Source organism: Phalacrocorax carbo, chromosome 6, assembly GCF_963921805.1.
Source record: "Phalacrocorax carbo chromosome 6, bPhaCar2.1, whole genome shotgun sequence".
Classification (NCBI taxonomy): Eukaryota; Metazoa; Chordata; class Aves; order Suliformes; family Phalacrocoracidae; genus Phalacrocorax; species Phalacrocorax carbo.
Window position 1 is genome coordinate 49,838,804 of NC_087518.1, and position 20,222 is coordinate 49,859,025.

At 46.3% G+C, this 20,222-nt stretch overlaps 1 protein-coding gene across 2 annotated transcripts in view; it reads right to left on the reverse strand.

Moving 5' to 3' along the window:
* The window catches only part of RAD54L (RAD54 like), a 19,869-nt gene extending 4,235 nt beyond the window's left edge, over positions 1–15,634 (reverse strand). The window contains exons 1-14 of one of the 2 annotated variants that reach the window (XM_064455164.1): positions 15,544–15,634; positions 14,471–14,590; positions 13,676–13,736; positions 11,809–11,944; positions 10,955–11,024; positions 8,228–8,516; positions 7,629–7,753; positions 5,663–5,813; positions 3,632–3,758; positions 1,447–1,521; positions 903–1,033; positions 687–797; positions 418–541; positions 23–101 (exon numbers count right to left, since the gene is read on the reverse strand). In XM_064455164.1, the coding sequence (XP_064311234.1) occupies positions 23–101; positions 418–541; positions 687–797; positions 903–1,033; positions 1,447–1,521; positions 3,632–3,758; positions 5,663–5,813; positions 7,629–7,753; positions 8,228–8,516; positions 10,955–11,024; positions 11,809–11,944; positions 13,676–13,736; positions 14,471–14,560 (1,569 nt within the window). In that variant the 5' untranslated portion in view covers positions 14,561–14,590; positions 15,544–15,634. Of the gene's footprint in view, positions 1–22; positions 102–417; positions 542–686; positions 798–902; positions 1,034–1,446; positions 1,522–3,631; positions 3,759–5,662; positions 5,814–7,628; positions 7,754–8,227; positions 8,517–10,954; positions 11,025–11,759; positions 11,779–11,808; positions 11,945–13,675; positions 13,737–14,470; positions 14,591–15,543 lie in introns of those variants that run through there. The other variant, XM_064455165.1, reaches the window with a different exon arrangement.
* Positions 15,635–20,222: the final 4,588 nt, after the last annotated feature.

Genomic DNA, 20,222 nt, shown 5'->3' on the forward strand with positions numbered 1-20,222 from the left:
ACATCTGGCAGGTTCTACTTACTGAGGGGCTGTTGAATCGCTCCACAATCTTCGCTCTCTTTTTAATGGACATGGTGCCGTCCAGCCGGACATACAAATACCTAGAACATACAGCATTTACTACAATCAGACTGCTGTGACCTTTAGAGCATCATACTTGAAAGAGAAAAATCTCTCATAAACAGCCTTGTAGCAAGGGCCTGGGATTTAGGAGCTTTTGCAGAGGACCAGAGCTTTTCTGCTGAGAGACCCCAGTAGCAAAATGACAAGCCACCTTAGTTCCAATTCAGGAACATCTGAGGTAAAAGACAGACCACAAGTTCCCGCTGATAGAAGCAGAACTGATAGAGGCAGTTGTTTTTACAGCATGAGCTACAAGTATAGTCTCGCAGGATTAAACAAAGCCCCAAAACAAACCTCCTGTTCCGGCAGAGCTTTTCAAATAAGTCCAGTGTCTGAGTGTAGTTAGACACTAAAACCACCTTGTCATTACTGGTGCTTTTTGTAACAGCAAGGATGTAGTCCAAAACCAGCATCTTTCCTGGGTAAAAAGGAAAGAAAGAAGAAAGCTAGAGCAGAAGTTCACAAATTCCAGACCTTAGAGGGGCACTTGATAAGATGCTAAACGCAGTCTCCATAGTTGCCTGTGTTAGGCAGCACATTTGTACTGTTGAGTTCCACAGTACCTGAAAGCTGGGGCTCCACAGATTTGGTGCTGTAGCCAGCAGGGAACAAATCTAGGGCTCCCATAAAACCTTCTTCCTCTTCCACACACTTATCATGGATAAGAGCAGGATCTGTGAACAAGAAGAGCTCAGACTGTGGAGTATGCAAGGGAGGCCAAAAAAACACCCCACCAACAGTTCAAAACCCAAACCCATTACATTAGTGGAACAACTCACGATTGCAGAGCTTCTTCAGGGAAGTGATGGAAGAGAGAGATGACACACTGATTTTGCCCTCCTTCAGCTCCTCCACTGGCTTGGCTTGCTTCAGGAAGTTCTTATACAGCTCAGCTTGCAGAGGAGTCAGCCTGAAACAGGACAAGAGCTCTGCAGTCTCAGCCTGACCCCAAACCAACCCCACCCTTCCTCCTCCATCTACACAGTGTGTTCCTTTTAGCTCCAGTGATCAATTTTTTAGGTACATCACAGATGGTAGAGCATTGGCATCTCAAGCCCAGAGCTGGAAGGGAAGCTTGCAGATACTCTGTGTGGCCCAGGGCTCTGCTGTACACAGCTTCCCAGAGCACACCAGCTGGCTGGCAGAACCACCAGTTGCAGATTGTCCATCCCTGCTTCAGGAGGAAAAGCAACATATTGCCAATGGCTACAATCTCTTTCCTAGAGGGAAGCAGTCACCATAAGCACTGAAGGGATTTTTGCAACTCTTTAGTCCTTCCTGTTGCTCCTCCCTTTCCCAGACACAGTACCAGCTTTTTGGTACCTGCAGCAGACCACCTGCTCAATCTTCACTGGCAGGTATTTAGAGAGGATGTCCGAAGTTCTTCTGATTAAACACCTGCAAGGAAGGAAATGAAGATCAGATGCTTGGATGACATCAACACTCTGTTTTGTCAGTATTATTCCTCACAAGTTCAACACAAAGTCCCTTTGATATCTGATCTCCAAGCCTGTGATGGTCCAACACATGGCAAAAGCCAGACACCCACCATCCACACTAAGCCATGATAAGACACTCCATCAGCCCATGCTACAGAGCCCAATAACACCCACTGCCTTTGTGAGGCTTCCAGATTTCGTTCATGAGATTTAGAGAGATCAGGTATGATTCCACCTAACAGAGCCCAGTCCCTTACAAGTGAAACTCATCTCTTCCTCAGATTACCAATGGCATTCTGAACTTGAGCTACAACACACCAGTTGCATGGACAGCAAACAAGGACAGGATTTAACCACCACGCACCATAGACATAACCCAAAGTACAAGCAAGCAGCTCCCCACATAGTAACTCAGCAGCCATCCTCAGCCAAGATGGGTTCATTGTCTGGCCCAAGACTCCAGCAAAGGGTACATCCTTTGGGGCTCTAGAGATGTCCCATGGAGCAGTTCTATCCCACTTCAGAAAAGATGGGATGGACTAGAAAAAGCACTGAACTGAGTGATGAGAATAAGAAAGAGGTGCAGAAACCCAGTTCTGCCAGGAAACATTGAAAACATGATGTTATGAAACCTACAGAAGACAAACAGCAGGGATATATGACAGCCCCAAAATCTGTCAACGGAAGAAATGAATAATCTGTCTCCAAACCCATAAGCAGTAGGATGAAAAGTAACAGGCTTGAACTGCAGTAAGGAAGATTTACGTTACACATTAAGAGCATTTTCTAACTGTAAAGACAGTGATGCCCTGGAAAAGGTGTCCTGGGGAATTGATAAGGTTGTCAGTGTTGGGTGGGGGTTAAGTAAGGGACAGTTTAGGTCTAATGCCTTCTACCTTGGGACAGCAAGACGGATTAGATGCCTTCTCCAGGGCCTGTCCAGCCTTACACCTATGATTGCACATACCTTTGCATCACTGTCTCATTTGTAATTCCTACCAAATTCAATGGATTCATCTGTTACTACTTACATGCTTCATCTTCCCTATTTGTGTATTGTGACTGTGCACAATAAAGGAAAGGACACAGACCTTGACGCAGCCAGGCACAAGCCTTCCTGAACACACTTTTACACCCCTTTTCCATCAACTATAAAAATAAATAAATGCACCTCAAAAAGGAATAAGTGATTCTCCTCCCAAGCTTTCCTTTCTCCTGGGCTTCTGCAAGATGACCTGAGTCAAGGTTAGGGCTGTCTCAATAGAGAGGCTGTACTCAGCGTGAAATGCAATTTACCACGACTATGAACTGCAGGATTGTATTAGTGATGGTTGCAAAAGTTCAGATTGAAAAAAATAAAAAGAAGTGAAGACACCAGCAATGCTGGGAATTCAAAAGGGTCTCTAGTAAGAGTTCTTAGAGACACAAGCATTTGCCAGCAGATGTGGATAAATTGGTTGTATTCATTAATAGAAACCAAACCAGGCTTAAACAAATACCAAAAATCAAAGAGAAATAAGACAGCATTTTACATCACAGAGTGCTTCTTGGGGATCAAAAGTCACACCTCTGACACTAGTCATCTAATGCCATTAGCCCTACAGAGACAGCACAGCTATGAAAGCATGAGCTGGATTCTTTTGTGACTTGAGCAATCAACAGCAAAACTGAGCAATATTCCTTATGCTCTTTCTGTCTGCCACTCAACATCTGGGCTGAATGGATCTCAAGTCTGACCCAGTCTACACTGTAGTTACGTTAGCACAAATAAAAGCCTGTCCAGATTCCAGGAGAAAACAGAAACATAAGAGTCAAATCATGATTCAGTATCTGAGTACATTTGCTTGAGGGTGACTGCAGCTAACTGTGCCATTTTAATGTGCTATTTTTCAGACTAAAGCTACGTGCTATGTAGATTTCTTAGGCAATAAATACTTGCACAATCACTTGCTGAATAGACATAACTGGCAAGAGAATTCATTACAGCTACAACTGTAATTTGGAAAGATACTAGTGTACATCAAGGGTTTATGCAAAAGCTTTGCAAAGAGAAGAGGGATGAAGTTGACCTGTTCACAATGCTGATCAGTTCTTTAAGCCTCTCTTCTCCTTTGTGTCGCTCAGCTTCACTTGCATCCGCATCTCTGCCTTTCAAGATGGGAATTTCAAAATGTCTTTTAAATTCTTGTGCAGTCCCTGTACAAAACAGAAGTGAAAAGGTGACAAGTCCTATCAAATAACCTTTGATCAGCACCCCACAACCCCAGTTATCATACCACAAGCACGGGGCCCAGCAGATAAAACAAACTCTCGCCCCATCAGTATAATTTGCTTTCTTTTCTAGCCAGCAAATATTCAATCAAGGCAGGCAAATCTGTACACCAGAAAACCATTTTGTACTCCAACACCAATGCACTGCCAAAAGTCATACAATTTTAGTTAAACCTGAGTTCAGTCAAGCATGTACTGTTTTTGCTCACATTCCAGCTGTACATTTACTCCCAGATTTTGTCCTTGCAAACAACAGCACAGGCATTACGTGTGCCTGTTCCAAAATTACCTGTCATCAATTGCTTATTACTGGTCGCAGGCTGAAAGTGGAAAAAATGCCTACTGCATGTATGCAGCTTTGCTGGTAGTATTTACATTATTAGTCTCATCTCAGAAAGAATGAGCTGGAAGTACAGGGAGACTAGTCTTGCCCAAAGTACAGGTCAAGGGGGCAGGGGAAACCACATCAGCTCCCTGCAATAACTACCCAAAATTGAAGCACATGATAAAAGCAGATGTAAAACATCTACAACCCCATCCCATAATTTCCTTGAGAAATCTTGGGGACAGAACAACTGAACAGAAAAAGATACAGCCCAAATGCTGCTTGTAAGACTAAGAATCTGATGAGTGGTGTTTAACTGAGTTATGCGTGCAGTAGAATTAATGAGAAGCCTCTTGGACTGGATGCCAAACCATCTGAGACAAACATGGGTGGCAAGTTACAGCAACAAGGAAATTATTTACAGATTGGTTTATTTTCATTTCTTGACAGAAAAATGACCTCTCTTGACAAAAAGACAAGCAATTCCACAATGGAGAGCAATAGACCTGCTCCTAACCCAGTGACGCAGGAGAGCGGGCAAAGACTACTTTGCTTTAAAATGAAAACAGAGCTTGCAGACATAAGCATAAGCACCAGAGAGAATACGTCAGTCTGCTATCAGCAACTGTAGGTGTTTTATCCTGAAAACTCACACTAATCGGTATCTCTCCTCCAGACCTTTTCTATCTCAGATGAAGTTAATCCCATATTCACAGGCCTCCTTGACTTAAAAAACAGGAGCAGTCTTAACTCCAAATGCTAGACATCACCCTCAGCTTTCTCTCAGATTATCTGAAAGTGGGATGGCAGACCACCAGAAATTCGGGCTTTGTTGCCTAACTGTCACAAGGTACACCATTCCACCTTGCACCAGCCACTTCAACCTCCTGTGCCAGAAGAATACAGGTGAGAGAGCAGGGAAAAGCTGTCTCCCAGGCTGCCTCTCTATTCAATGCAGAGAACGTGTCAAGTCAAACCCTCCCCTCCACAGAGCCTATCCTACAAAGACATCATTCCTGGCTTAGATTTCTGAATTTGCTAAAGCCTGGGAGTGCTGGGGGAAATACCATTATGAGCTGGCTCTTCCTGCCCAGCAACTCCTGCAGTATCTACCAAGGGCTTATTGTTAGAGAAACTCCTAGCCTACATGAACATTTTGGCTGACAAGTATAGCTACACAAGATCAGCCATGGAGTACTCAGGGTTATAAATTAATTTTACCTTAATAATTAATTCCCCTTCCAAAACAGCTGTTAGACTGGTGCACTTGAAATTACAATCTTCTTGAAACAGAGCTTTGATGATATACAGCTTCTGGAACAGGGGACCCTTATCTAGGCTTTCTGGATACAAACTTCAGTTTGAACAATAACTCTCCAACCTGTACATGACCTCTCCTCTCAGTAATGTCTTGGTCGCTGCTTTCACTGGCACTGGTAGGCAGGGGAGGGGCCTTGCCAGCAACTTCCCCCTCCATCATGTCTCTCACACATTCACATCTTACCTAGGATGCCTGAATTGACAAAGTGCACCAGGCTGAAATACTCAAGCAGGTCATTCTGAATGGGGGTGCCTGAGATAAGGACTCGTCGAGGTGTATTTAAGCTGTTGAGAGCCTGGTATGTTTGATTTTCAGAGTTCTTCAGTCTATGGCCCTTTGAAAAAAAAAGAAAAAAACCTGTATGAAGCTGATAAATCCAGTGGCCCTGATGGGAAGCAGCTTGGAGAGCCTCATCGACACTGGCATGATGTATCTCCCACAAGGCATCACACCACTTTCCCATTCCTGGTAGTGGACTGAGTGTTGTATGTGTATTCAACTGTTGTAACAGACTTCTTTCAAAGGCAACCATCTGGTAGGAAACCTGAAGCCATTACGTGAGGAAACATGGCATTACAAGGTTCCGAGACTAGGAACATCTGAGTCGCACCCAGGCGAGAGGGCCTACCATGAAAATAACCACCAACCTAATGGTTTAACTACAAAAAGTCTTTCTTGTTCAAAGACAGGGATGTTTTTAGCTACCAACACCAGACACTGAACTCTGGAGTAGTAACACTGCATCACCAAAGGTCAAGATCGGAAGCCATTCAGACCACCTATATCCAGGACTGCCAGGCCTTTGCACACTAATAGATAGAGTTTCTGCACCTCTTGCAGGGGTAATCTGAACACAGGCCCCATTCCCATGCCTGTGAAAAGCAACTTTATTAGCATCCAAGTGTATGCTGTAGGACAAAGGATAAGCAAAGAGATGCTTTTTAGAAGTGCCAGACCACTGCAGAGCCGAGTATTTACTGGGAATATACAGAAGACACAAGGCCAAGAACCTGCATTCCCAGAATGTCTAGCTGCTGGCCCCGTCCCAGGGGCTCTGAGAAGTGTTGGAGTGACACTTGTGAGGATGCTTGCTCTTTTTAAGCTCCTCTCAGCACTGTTCTAGCAAATACAAACCCAAACCACTGGGTGGCACTGCTATTTAACAAGCCCCACCTAACTAGCCGTGGAGGACACCTCCACAGTGACTGAGGCCCCCAGCTTGATTGTTTCAAGGAGGCAGAGGGCACTTTTTTCATTTTGTCCTTGACAGTATATCTGGCTCTCACTACCTATAACCACAAATAGGGAACAATATATGAAAAAACACCTCCATTTCTGCCATGTGAGAGCAGAGCTTAACAATACAGGCTTCGCAAAGCTAGGTCCAGCAGTCAGCGAACAGGGAGTCGCACCAGGTCTGTCCTTTCTTGAACAAGAAACACGAGGTAGCTCCTCACCTAGCCCTCCTACCTCTGCCCCAGGCAGGAAGCTACAGATAGGGGAAGAGGGTCCTGCCATGGGAGTGCCCTTTAAACTCCCCCACAAGCACAGATGATGATGTCCAGATAAAGTGGCTGACAGCAGCCAAAGATATACACAAGAGCGTGCACAGAATCATTTAGGTTGGGAAAGACCTCAGGAGTCTCCAGACCAACCTCTTCCTCCAAATAGAGCCAAGTTAAAAATTACTGGGCAGGACATGAGGCTAGGCCAAACAGAATGTACTTCTCACTTTAGCAAAGAGACACAAACAGACAAAAAACAGATCAGCGAGCCAGGGCACTACCATCCCAACAGAGTAAGGCCTGTTTCAGAGTAAGAGACAGGCAGTGGACCTCCTTTCTGCTACATATTTCATGCTGAGAGAACCCTAGTAGATGCCCCCACTCTGCCAGGGGCCTATGAAGTGGCCAGTTACCACCACCTGGATTCTCCTCATATCTCAGCTCCTGAAAACACTCTCTCTCATTCAGGCTCACCCAGTATGGATAAGCCGGTTACCCAATGCCTCTCAAACACCAGAATAGGTGCTGTCCACAGCTAAACCTTGTTTCCCGCTGCCCTCTCCTCTTTTAAGGAAGCTGACCCAGTTTTGCCCAGATCTCAAGAAAACATCAGGAACAGATTCTCCTTAAAGATTCTCCTGTACCTCATCACATATGACCAGCCCAACACTGCCCTTCTGTAACGCATCGGCATGGAGTCGGAAGGTCTCATAAGAGATGATCAGGATGGGTGAAGGCACTCGCAGGCCACGCTGGTTCATGAAGCCAACTGCAGATGGGAAGGGGGAAAAGAAAAAAAAAAAGAGGGATGAGGCAAACTAATAGAAAAGGGCACAAGCTCTCTAGTCAAAGCTTTTGCCTTAAAAAATCTAGGAAAACCTGTTTCAATTACTCCGTAGCATCCCTTCCAACCACTTATACCCATGCTCCCTTCCCTGCAACTGTCCCCATTTCCCTCCCCCTCCCACCTGACCACTCCTTTCCTGGCTACTGGCTGGAACAAAGAGGAGGCACTGGGACTGCCCTAACTTAAGCACATGACTGGACTTGGATTATTCCAAAAGATCAACTATTACCAAACATGCAAGAGCCTGATCTGAACATGTTAGTGGGGAGACTTTCATCAGTCTCCAGAGCTCTAGTGACAGCTTAGAGGTGTTCCCATCAACTGCTGCAGGCTTCTTCCAACACAAGATTTTTGACCTAAGCCAGCCAATTGCACCATTTGCAAACATTTCTGTACCTAGTTTACGGTCAATCTCTTCTTTGGAGCCTCCATCAATGGCCAGCGGCTGGATCCTTCCCCCCAGCCATTTCTCTACTTCATTGTACCAGTTTCTCACCAGGCTGGAGGGAGACACCACCATGGCTTTCTCGATTTCAGGCTTGCAGTCTGGGCTTTGCCGGAGAAGCGTCCACATGAGTGTGATGCACTGCAGGGTTTTGCCCAGCCCCATTTCATCTGCCATGATACAGCCATGACTCCCAGGGATCCGCCGGCCCGTCACACAGTCCCAGAGGAATTTCACTCCCTGCCAAAAAACTGTTCTCTCAGAGCAGGATGGGGATATCAGCAGAATGACAACTTCATTTCAGCTTCATTACTGCAATGCACAGGACTAATACCACAACAAACAGCAAATCTGTTTAGGACACCCCTGGGGACACGCACCGTTCTAATGAGACAGAGGGAAATTGCCCAAGATGCAGCTAAAATGCAGCTACAGTTGGTTTGAAACAACATTACTGGTGCCAACACGTACCTCATAACATGTGTGAAATCTTACTACATTTTAACTGTACAATTGTTAATAACTTCCTGACGTGAATTCCCAGAAATTTCTACCCTTGGCTACATTAGACAGGCCCAAGCCATCAGCTATCCTGCATCAATCACTGCAAACAGATTAATCATCTTAACACTACCCTATTAGGTAGTTTTAAAAATACAGAATCATAGAGTGAGCAGAATTGTTTCTACTGCCTGATTAACTCCCAGAGTACCCTCAGCAGCCCTCATTGCTTCTGCCTAGAACTGCAATGACCCACCTTTGGGTCTTTGGACTCAAGATCCAAAGCCAATTTAGGTTCAGAGAAGACACAGGGCTGAGGTTATAAGCCCACATCACACAGTGGGAGAAGAGCTCGGCCCTGCATTAGGGCTAACACCACCAAAACAGAGAAAAGGGAAAACAAGACAGACTGCAAAAATGTTCCTTTATCATGTGACAATAGTCAGAAAACCAGGGCATTGTCCTGCGAATGTACAAGCTCCCTGCACTGTACCAATAGAGCAGGGAATGAGGGGCACAACCTAAACACATCTGGGCTGGGCAGAGTCACCCCTCTGTGCTCCATTATTTAGGACTGGATGGAGCACCTTCACTTGCACTTTCAGTATCTTTTCTTTCTTTCTTAGGCCCTTAACAACAGGTTAATGAAGTTTATTTAAGCCAGTTGAACAATACATTTGGCTGGGGATCCAGCTGGGTAACCTCTGAGCAGCTGGGCAAAAGACATGACAAAGGCAGAGTGAAACTGTACAAGAGTCTGGAAACACCACCTGAATAAAGCAGCACAGGAATCTTAGCAGGCAGACTTATTAGTCAGACTGGAGCAGAAACTGCTTTATCAGAGATACCTAGCTGTCAAAAACAGACAGTGTTCCTAGGACACCAACATAACTATAACTTGACAAAAGCACCAGCAGGCAGTACCTTACCCCAAAAACAGAGTGCCTCCAGCTATGTAGCCAGAGATGAGCATTATACTGGGTCATGGGTTCAGTACCAACTCTGAGATAAAAGTACAAGCTAGGAGCAGCCTACAGCACTCTGAGCCATCTGAAGATCTCCCATGCACGGACACATCCATCTTGACCTGCTTAGCCTGCAAGATCAGCAATCACAGCTTCCACCTGTGCTGCCCCTAGGCTTAAATGATAATATCCTGCATCTGTGATGAACTTCAAAGTGTCCAGATACCTTACAATTAGATATTTGGAGATTAGTACCCACTGCTTTGACATTGTGATGCTGCACATATTTACGACATAAAATGTTTTTTGGCACTCTCCATGGGTGAATTCCAAGTCTACACAGGTCATGGCAGCTCGCGCCTACTAAGAGCAGCCTCCAATTAAAACACAATGAAGTAGGAATCTACTCCACGCTATGCTGGGAACCATGGTACCAGAAAGAAGAGCTTCAGTGTTTCCTGGCTCAGACTGTGGATCTAATTAATTCTGCTGACCAGCAAAACACAGTGAACAGTCTGCCTTGCCCAACTCAAGACTGGGCTGCAACGTCATTTAGTGCAACTATAACCCATCACCTTCCACACTGAGTTGCACTGAGCAGAGCTTCATCTCCAGACTTCAAGATAATTAAAGGCTGGACTTTCAGCCCTGACTCTGCAAGATCCCATCTCCCTGCAGAAGCTGGTCTTTTCCTAAGGTATCATTGACTGACTTTTCTGTCACCAATGTGCTCTCCTAGACCTGCAACCAGTGCACAATGCTCACAGAAACTCCCCAGTTTCCACTATCATCTGACCTGACCTACAAGCCCACACTGAACACACCTGCGCATTAAGCAACATCATGTTTAGGCTGGGAGTACTCTGACCCTGCTGGATCAGAGGCAAGTGAAGAGCAAGTTCTTACCCACAAGAAAGCAGTGAATTACTGTATTTTTTTAAGGACAAACAGGGCTGTTGTAATACTCCCGGCATGTCCTCTTACTTACCATGGGACAGATGATATTTGCAACATTCAGGCCTCTAAGAGGATGGTTAAAACCAGTATTTCACTTTGCATTTGCAACGCTAGAGTCTGTTATACTGTCACAGACTGTTAGTCTGCAAGGTCTATGAAGACCTCATAGTTGGTGTGTTACAATTGCAGCAGAGGAACTGAAGCTTTTTGAAATGCACCAAATGCTCCAACCTAGGGTCCCGATGGTAAACTTACTTCTCTCTGATGGGGCCGTAAAACATGGCTGAGGACAGGATCCACCACAACATGGACAGGTGCTTTCTCCCTGAAGGAGGCAGTCAAGGAAGAAGACAGCGTGATTAATGAACTCGGCACAGCATATGTTTAGTTTTTTTAAAAAAATCTCACTGCTATACTGAGGACTCCCCTGTGGTATGAGGGAAGCAACTGCCAACAAGAAAGTGAAAAATGGATTAATTCAGTTTTGGTAACAAAGGCACAGGAGCCTGATCTACAATCTAAAGCATCAGTGAAACCACGTATTTGGGCTGTGGTTAAAGCAAGGGCAGAATGTGGTTCAGAGCCACAATTAAAAAGTCATTATTATTTTCCTTGTTTCAATAACAATATTGTAACTGCATTACTGGAGAGAGAAACCTCCTCCTCTGCCCATGAAGATCCAGCTGACAGCCCTTTTAAGTTATAACAACAGCACAGAAGGAACTACTTAAGAATAAAAACCATTAGGCAGCCTAACATTTGAATGTCAGTCATATCCCTTTGCTTGTCCCTAGATGCTGACATTTCCTGACTAACAGCTAAGCCATAACATTGTCTAAGCAGCTTCTCCATGTGTGCATTCTCATTCCCTGCAAAAGGCTTAAATGTTTGATGAGTGAGAGATGAAAGCCTGTGGGACAACTCAATCCAGCATGGGTACATTCCTACTTTGATTGTACCATATCTGAACCAACTCAAAGGCAGAATACTTGGAACCCAACTTCCCTTGACGTTCAGACCCCAGTTCGGATACATCTGGGAAGAAAGCACACAAACCTACACGCACAAGGAGGTCAGAGCTGAAGCATTTGTGCCAGATGATGACTCACTTGTCTATTTTCAGCTGGTCGTGGGCACTCAGCAGTGGGGGCTCATATAGAACCAGAGCTCCTTCCTCAAAAGGGTCATGGAGAGGACTCCTCAGCCCTGCCCGTTTGATACCCAGCGCACGCAAGCCCAGTGGCCCTGAAAGCAAACAAAGGCACAACTCAAAGAACTTCTTGCTGGAGAAAGCGCAGCCTTGCAGAAGAGTCTGATTACATGTAGGAACAGTGAATTAATTGGGTGCTGGAGTGGAGATGCAGGCACAACTGGTGCAGTCAAACCTACACAGGACAGTTGTTTGGCAGCACTCTGCCAGCACACAGCAGGTAGCTCTGTGGCAAGAAAGAACAGAATGAAGGGACAGAGACAAAGATGGAGAAATGGCACTGCCCGTCACACTGGGTGGACCAAATGCCATATATGCTGACACACAACAGTACAAGTTATCTCACAAGGTGACTAATGGCTTCATCCCAGACCTGTGCCATTGGCATCCAACAACAAACAGGTACAATGTCTCCCTCAGCTAGTTCTGGGCATCGAAGTTACCCCTAGTACCCAAAAGCTGCTGTTCTAGTTTTATGGAAGACAAGCAGGGTTCCAGAATGTATGCCTCAGCCGCTCAGTAAATACACTCTCACATACATAGTATATACCGAGGTCAAAAAGGTCAAATCCTCTTTTTGGATCAGCTAACGCAGACTTATTCGGAGCTTTATCTTTTATGCAAGGGCAGGAACTGCTCTGTAACAGCGATGAGGTTTTACAGTATTATAGTTAGTACCATACCACCATTACCTACTCTAAAGCATTATTTTCTCTCTGCTGAACAACAGATCACGTTTGGCCTTGGAGATAATTTTTGTGAAAAGCAGAAACCAAGCATGAGTCCCTCTTCCTAGTATTATATTTTGACATCACAGTTTTGTAATTGAGATGAACACAAAAAGGACATGCATAGAAATCCCTTTTCCCATCAAAACTCAGGCAACTGTGCTCCCAGGATTGATTTTGCTTAGGAAAGATACAAGCAGGGTCAATTTTACCCACTGCTTGCCAAAGCTCCTTGCAAAATGAGAGCATCACAAGCTGAGGCAACAGTTCCTACATACCAAGAAAAGAGCACGAGACACCCTCAACTCCTAATTAAGAGAGAAAAACAACAGCCACAGAAAGCAGCTTCCCAGTTACAGTTGTTTTAGCCTCCTGACAAATTTGCTTTTCTGCCAGTTAACTTTGTCAAACTCTTTTGGAGCTTGTCATTTCACAGTCAGTGTCTGCTTACAGACATATTTTTATAACTAAAGTTTGAGTGAAACTGGTTGTTCTGCATTTGAATTTTTCAGCTGGAGGGTGAAGGGGAAGGGGACAAAACCAGGCCCATTTGATTCTGAGATCTTGTGTTTCACTGATTCAAACCAGCTGAGGCTTTGAACTTCAAAACTACCTTGCCTTGAAGGTCACCTTGAGATTCAACACACTAAGACGAACAGAAAGAAAACTGGTTCATGCTGTCTTTTCCACATACAGCCTTCTGTGTGTTAGTATCATTAGGGTTTTATTTAGATGGTAAACCTTCATCGCTTGGAATTCAACTTGCTTTTGTATTTGCAATACAGTGCACATCTTCTGGCACTACATCAAATACACAGCAGTAAGAATACAAAAATCCAATTCTGAAATGTAGGATTATCCAAACTAAACAGTAGTAAGAAATATGATGACTTTGCTAATGTGCCAATATTTTCTTTCAAATGCATCAGTGCAAAAAATAACAATAATCCCAACATATATATTTGACAGGTCTAAGCACCACCATGTGTTTTACCAGAGTCAGTCAACACAGACAGTCCTTAAACCTCCTCATCTTACCTTTATAATTTGGAATGGGGACTTTGAAGGGTTTGGACAAAATGCTGCGGATAAAAGCCTCCTAGGAATTCAGAAAGAAAACACGCTTAAGAAGTCTGAAATCAGAGATTGTTCAGGAAGGCAAGTCCAGGACATTTTTTGAGAACTCAGTTTTGCCAAGCACTGAGAGTCCCTCTATTCAAGCTTCAACTCCAACTATTTTCAAGAATATCCAGAACGAAGAAAGTAGCAAACCAGCACAATTCCCCCCACCAACTCTGCTTTTCAAGCCTATTTTCCTTTGGGTTTTCTGATGTGTAAAATTGATATTTCATAACTCCCATCTTCTCAAATCTGCTGGCATTATTCACTTCTGTAAATGCTATTGCTTCCCCCCATCTTAGTAATTCAGTCAGGCAATTAATTTCCTGTAATGAAACTGGGTTACCATTGTAGAAACGTCCACACCAGACCAGCACCCAGTCTCCAGCAATCGAAGCCCAGAGAGAACCAGGCAAGCAAACAGCACTTGAGGCATTTGCGTGGAAAGCTACCCACGTCCCTTGGCACTGGCCTTCACCTAGACCTCACAGAACTCTCGTATTCAGGATTTCCACTATAGAAAGTACACCCACACCTCCCTCAGCATTAAATGGTTGGAGCTAGCTAAAGGTGTCTCCTAAAGACTCTGTGTATGTGTGGCATTTCCATAACACCTCTGATTAAAAGGGTCCATGGAAGCATTTGGACTCCGTTGGTGAATGTGCTCCATGTGCAACCCACCTGCTATGGTGTGCTAGCAGTAACACCACTTACATGCTGACTGCTATCCAGGCAGCGAGGTCTGTTGGTCAACTGAGCCAAGGGTTTTCGGAAAGGCGACCTGTAACATTCTCCACTCTCCATCTCACTGACGGGCTTCTGTCTCTTACGAGTCTGAAAAACACAATCAAGACAAAACAACTCAGGGGCAGCTGGTGAGACCAGAAGACAGATGCATCACTGTCACACTCAGTAAGCACCTAACCACACAGACAATCCACCCAGCCAGCTGAGCATCTCTGTACACACCCAATCATTACTCACCCCCACTGCCAAAGGACAGAGCCAGCAACACCACCAAGGTCACAATGCCCTGAAGTTTAAACTGCAGAATGGTTAAAATACTCTCCTATTTAAAAAATATCTACCACCTTCTAAGCATGCTTGTCTGTGCTAAGATGTGTCCTGTGCCCCCACTCCCAAAAAAGCAGAAGACAAAAAGAGGAAGGGTCAATAGCATGGAACAAACTACATGAAAGTCCCCAGAGGCTCCCACGCATCTGCTGTTACACAGGTGAAAGGCCTCACACTGGAACATAAATTTCAGACACTTAGCAAGGCATGAAGGCAAGTCAGGCATTGATCTGTTTACTGATTTAACACACTCCTCTTCAGACCGAGGCATGGTTTTAACCACCTGCTGAAACAGAAGAAGGAATCTGACATAGAAAGTACCAGGTGAGATTCTCTGACCTGTATGACATAGAACAATGCATCATAACATAATGTTTTGTCTTAAACATTCCTCATTACCAGCCCTCTCACAAAACACCTGGAAGCTCTCCCAGGGAGTTTTTTCCTTAACCACGAAGCATCACCTGTATATAACGAAGTTCTACCAACTACATGCCCAGACACAAGTCTTCTCCTAACTGGTGAAAACAGCACAAACTTGGGGCCTGACCCTCACTCCTCAGAAGACGGGGGGCGATAACAACCTCCGACCAGGCACCAGGGACTGACCTGGTCCACCCCACCACCCGCTCCACGTCCCCCTGCCCACGGTCCGGGAGGCTCCGGGCGTCCCGTCGGGCCAAGCCCGCCACATCCCGGCGCCCCTTGCTCACCACTGTGGGGTGCCGGTCCTCCTCCTCCTCCTCCTCCTCCTCCTCCTCGTCGCCCGCTTTCCTCTTGGCCAGCTGGCTGGGGGCCAGGCTCCTCCTCTGGAAGGGGAGCACAGAACACACAGACACACACACTGAGGGGGGGGCGGGGCCGGGGGTCCCCCGCAGCAGCCCCGCAGGCCCGGCCCGGCCCAGCGTCCCCTGCCACCCCGCACTCACCATCGCCTCACGGTGGGGGGGGGGGGGGGGGGACGGGACGGGGGGGACGACGGACGACCGGTAACGGTCACGTCCCGCGCGCGAGGCCGTCCGCGCGCGCCCTGCCGGAGGCGGGAAAGGCGTTGGGCGGCCTCCGCCCCGCCTCTTCACCAAGGCAACAGGCGTGGCCAAGCGAGCGCCGAGCCCTATCGACCCGCTCGGGGCTCCGCTGAGGGAGGCAGGCAGGCAGGCAGGCAGGGAGCACGACTGACAGACGAACAGACAGCGGCCTGAGGAGGGCTCCAGGGCCTGCTCACGCTGTGTGGGTACGGTGGATCAGGCCCCGGCGGGAAGGTGGTCGCCGCCTGCGCACAAAGGTGCGAGGACGAGAGCTTGAGCTTTACAATGAATCAAGTTGGGCGCTGCGTCTGAAGGCAGAGCCCCACGGCTGCAGGGACTCCTGCTAGCAGGAGGCAAATTACCGGGTGTTGTGACAAAAGCACACCCAGGAGAGAGGCTTGTGGAGGGGGAAGTGCCTTCCCTTTGTGGTCATGTTTCAAAATAGACTGAAATTTTTGCACAGTTTTACATTATTTTACATATTTACCTGATCAGAGTATGGCTGACCCTAAAGCCTTGATTGTGGACCAGCATCAGTGTGCACCCTCACAGAACAGAAAGACGACCACGTTGGTACATCCTAAAGGGCATTTGGGGGGGTTCAGGGTGAAAAACAAACTCAGAGCAGCAGCGATTTGAGCGTAGATTTGTTTTCCTTCAAAAAGGACGGGCAAGTCCTCAGGAAAGAGCAAGGTTGTTCCTGTTCCATGAATCACAGCTGACATGATAAATGAGGACTGGTGCTCACTGAGCAATTTAAAGGACAGGCTTTTTAAACATTGCAAAGCCAGAGCATTTTGAAGACACCCAGATAAATTCTCCTTCTGGCTACACAGGGGAAACTCCAAACAACCCCATGAAATAAGCCAAGTCCTCTGATTCATACAGTTAACTCTTTCATTGGCAGGCAGGGAAGACACCCTCAAGATGAGATTCCCACACAGCCTGTGATAGAAGATGTGCCTCTCGCAGGACTCGGAGCATGTTCTCCGGAACCAGAGGATTCCCAGAGGCCTCCGCAGCTGACAGCATTAATAGATCATGGGAAACCGGTCAAATCTCCAGATGCCGTCCGTGGAGCTCCTGGGACAGGCAGGGAGTGAACGTGGCATTCAGTGCAGTCCAGCAAAGCAAACAATTCAATATGCAATGCAATGCAGCTGTTAAAAGGACTTTCTCTTCCCTTCCTCCTCCAAGGAGGGAAAGGAGAAGGATGGATTTACCCTTTTCTGGTTGTTTCACTGACCAACTTGGGAAATAAATAAAATGCAAAAACACTTCAGTAACTTCCAGTGCACAGCTGACCTTCTTAAACATCAAGAAACACAAGAAGCCCCTTTGGCACTATCCCCACCTCAAGGTACACACTATTTTTCTATTCAGTTTATTAAACAACCTTGTTGATATATTTATGCACCTTTAAAACATGGACCATAAAATAGTGTGGATATAAGACAAAGCCAAATTCTTACATTGTTAGGACTTGAGGTCTAAGTGGGCATAGATTCCCTGCAGCCATTTATACCTCCTGAATGTCTAGTACCTTAACTTTACTTTTCCCCCTGTCTTCTTCTTTTAAGTCCAAATCCATTTGACAGTATTTTGTTCCCAAAGTGCTTTCAGAGCTCAGTGACGAATGTTAGATGTTGCAATTACTGGCTCACTGGGCAGAGAGTGGTTCTATAGGAAGGTAATTGGCTATTTTTCCTGGCATGAATAATATTCACATTAATAGCCTCCCTCACCATAGCTTCGAGAGCAAATCTGCAGCATGCTTTTTGCCTGCAATGGGAACAGACACAATTTCTGGCCCAGGCCAGGCTGGGTTAATAATAAGAGGAAGGGGAGGCAAAATGCTCCTTCCTGCTCCGTGTAAAGCAAGAAAGATCTCCTTCATCTGACACCCAACACAGAACCTCTCTTCTAACCATCCGTGACAAGTCCCAGAGGGAAATCTGGGCTGATGCACAACCAGCCCACTTATAAGTCAACGACACTGTGAACATGGGGCAAGGTGGGCATGCACGGGGGAGATTGCCTTTCTTACCAAAAAAACTGTGTAAGAGATACAGCAAAATGAAATGTTTCACTCTTTCTCCAGAGGGGAAGACCAAAGGGCTTGCCCAAGGTGACAGGAGCAGCCAGGGACAAGGTCAGCATTGGCCTTTTCCTGAGCTGTGGGTCCCAGCACAAGATGCTGCTGAGTGCTCCCTTTTCCACTCTTCTCTCCAAACTGACACCTTGAGGCAGAGGTTAAGTCCCCCCTCTTCCCCCTTTCTAATTACACAATTTACTCCTTTTCTAGCTGTAATCAGCTCCCATTTATACAGCCCTGAGAGATCATAGGATAATCACCATGGGGAATAATCCTGTGATTTCCCTTGCTGTCTCTGTAGGATGCTGAGTCTCTCCAGTGTGAGCAAGGAGAGAGGAGGATACCAAACATCTTCCTCAGGAACTCTACAGGATTTGGCAAAGAAAAAAAAAAGGCAAAAAAATTTAAAAATCATCAAACAGCTTGTCTTCCAGTCACCACCTTGGTATGAACTCATGGCACTCCCTCAATGTCAACCACCACCACACCTCAGCGGGACCACTATTCCACCCAGACCCTGGTGGATGCAGTGACTCTCCAGTGACCTCCCTGATTTGTGGGATCTCCCTTCTTTTAGGACCCCCCCCCCTTTTTTTTTTTTTTAAAAGTTCTTTCCTGTTGCTGTGGGGCACAGGCCCTCCCCAGTTCCCCACAGAAAGTTTTAAGAAATGCATTGCAGGAACGTGGTCCTCATATCCAGTTCTTTGCAAGCAGGAAGGACAGGTCCTGCTCAAGACAGCTTGTGACCTTTGTAGCAGGCAGAAAACAGCATGAGGAAGAGATAATGTGAGAAAATGTCTCCTGATGGAAGGACACCACAGACCTTGTCTAACAGCTTCAGCCATTCTGCAATGAGACACAGAGGTGAAAATCTGTAATCACAATAAGAAGGGCAGAGCTACAGCTTTAATAAAATTCAGTGGTGTCACCTGGATCTTCTCAGGTGAAGCTCTGAAGGGACCAGGACTGCAGGAGGAAGACCCACACACACACCAGCATAGCCTGGCCATATTCAGCTGGGGAAGTAATTAGTTAAATATCCTTCCAGTTAATTCCTTTGCAAACCACGAGAGGGAAACTGAGTACGATCATACCAAGTTGCTGTCAGCTGGAGTTGTGATCCCATTTCGTCAACGCCAGAGACAGCTCAACTGTCCTTCCACCAAAGCCACTTATTGAGAGAGGAAACATTAAGTCCTTTAAAAATACTAACTTCAGGGAGAAAATATTTTTCCTTTCTGGAAGTCAGGTGCCATTCAACACGCAGCATGGCTGCATGCTGGACAGGAGCAGAGCTTTAGGAGCGAGGATCCCAGCACTGCTGCTGCTTTTGGCATGTTTGCATGAATATCACCTGAAAGAAAACTGAGTCATGAGCACAGATTGATGTGAGTTGGGCAGCCGGCATGCTTCCCACCCCCGGCCGTCTGGCTGCTGAGCTGCCACAGTGCTCAAGCGCTTATGCCTGTGCCCGGCAGCGAAGGGCTGTGGTTATGGGGCTGACCCACATCCCACCCGGCCATTCCTGCAGTACCCTCCATTGCAGCTGTACAGCACCTGCTTCAGCCTGAACCCCTCTGTGTGGTAAGCACGCTCAAGGTACAGCACTCATGTCCTGCAGCGGGGTGGCACAGCTGGGCGGCCATTGACCTCTTCGGATGCAGGGCCCTTCACCATCTTGGATTACATATTACATTTCACGGTTTCGTTTGGTTCATTTATGACTGCTGTCCCTTTGGCCCTACTGGTACCTGATCTGTATCACTGTTAGAAAATAAAAAATAAGTCTTTGCTAATCTTGTTTATTTACAAAAAAAAAAAAAAAAAAGACCCACAAAATCCTATTTCCTTAAAGCAGCAAAGGCAAAAGGAGCAGGGAAAACTCTCCACAGCCACTATTCCAGTGAGCTCTGAGCCCCAGAAATGCTGCACCCCCACCTGCTTCCTCATGGGTTTGGTGCTTCCCTCTCCAGATACCTCCCTGCCCCTGTGTTGGAAGTCAAGATGACCTCCACTTGAAGCCAGAGACCCCTGCACCGTGCTGAGCCACATGCCATGGCTTGAAAGCCATGAGGTGGAGAAGGTACTGCTGGCACGAGACAGGAGGAGGATGTGGGATGACCAGGGAAGCAGGAAGATGGGGAGCCTCCAGGTAATGCAACAATTTCCTCCAGGGACTAAGCCCTGGGCTTTCACCTTCAACATTGTTACTGCATCCAACACTAATCACAGCCTCTCTGTTCCTAATTTGACATTAAGCAGCTGATTC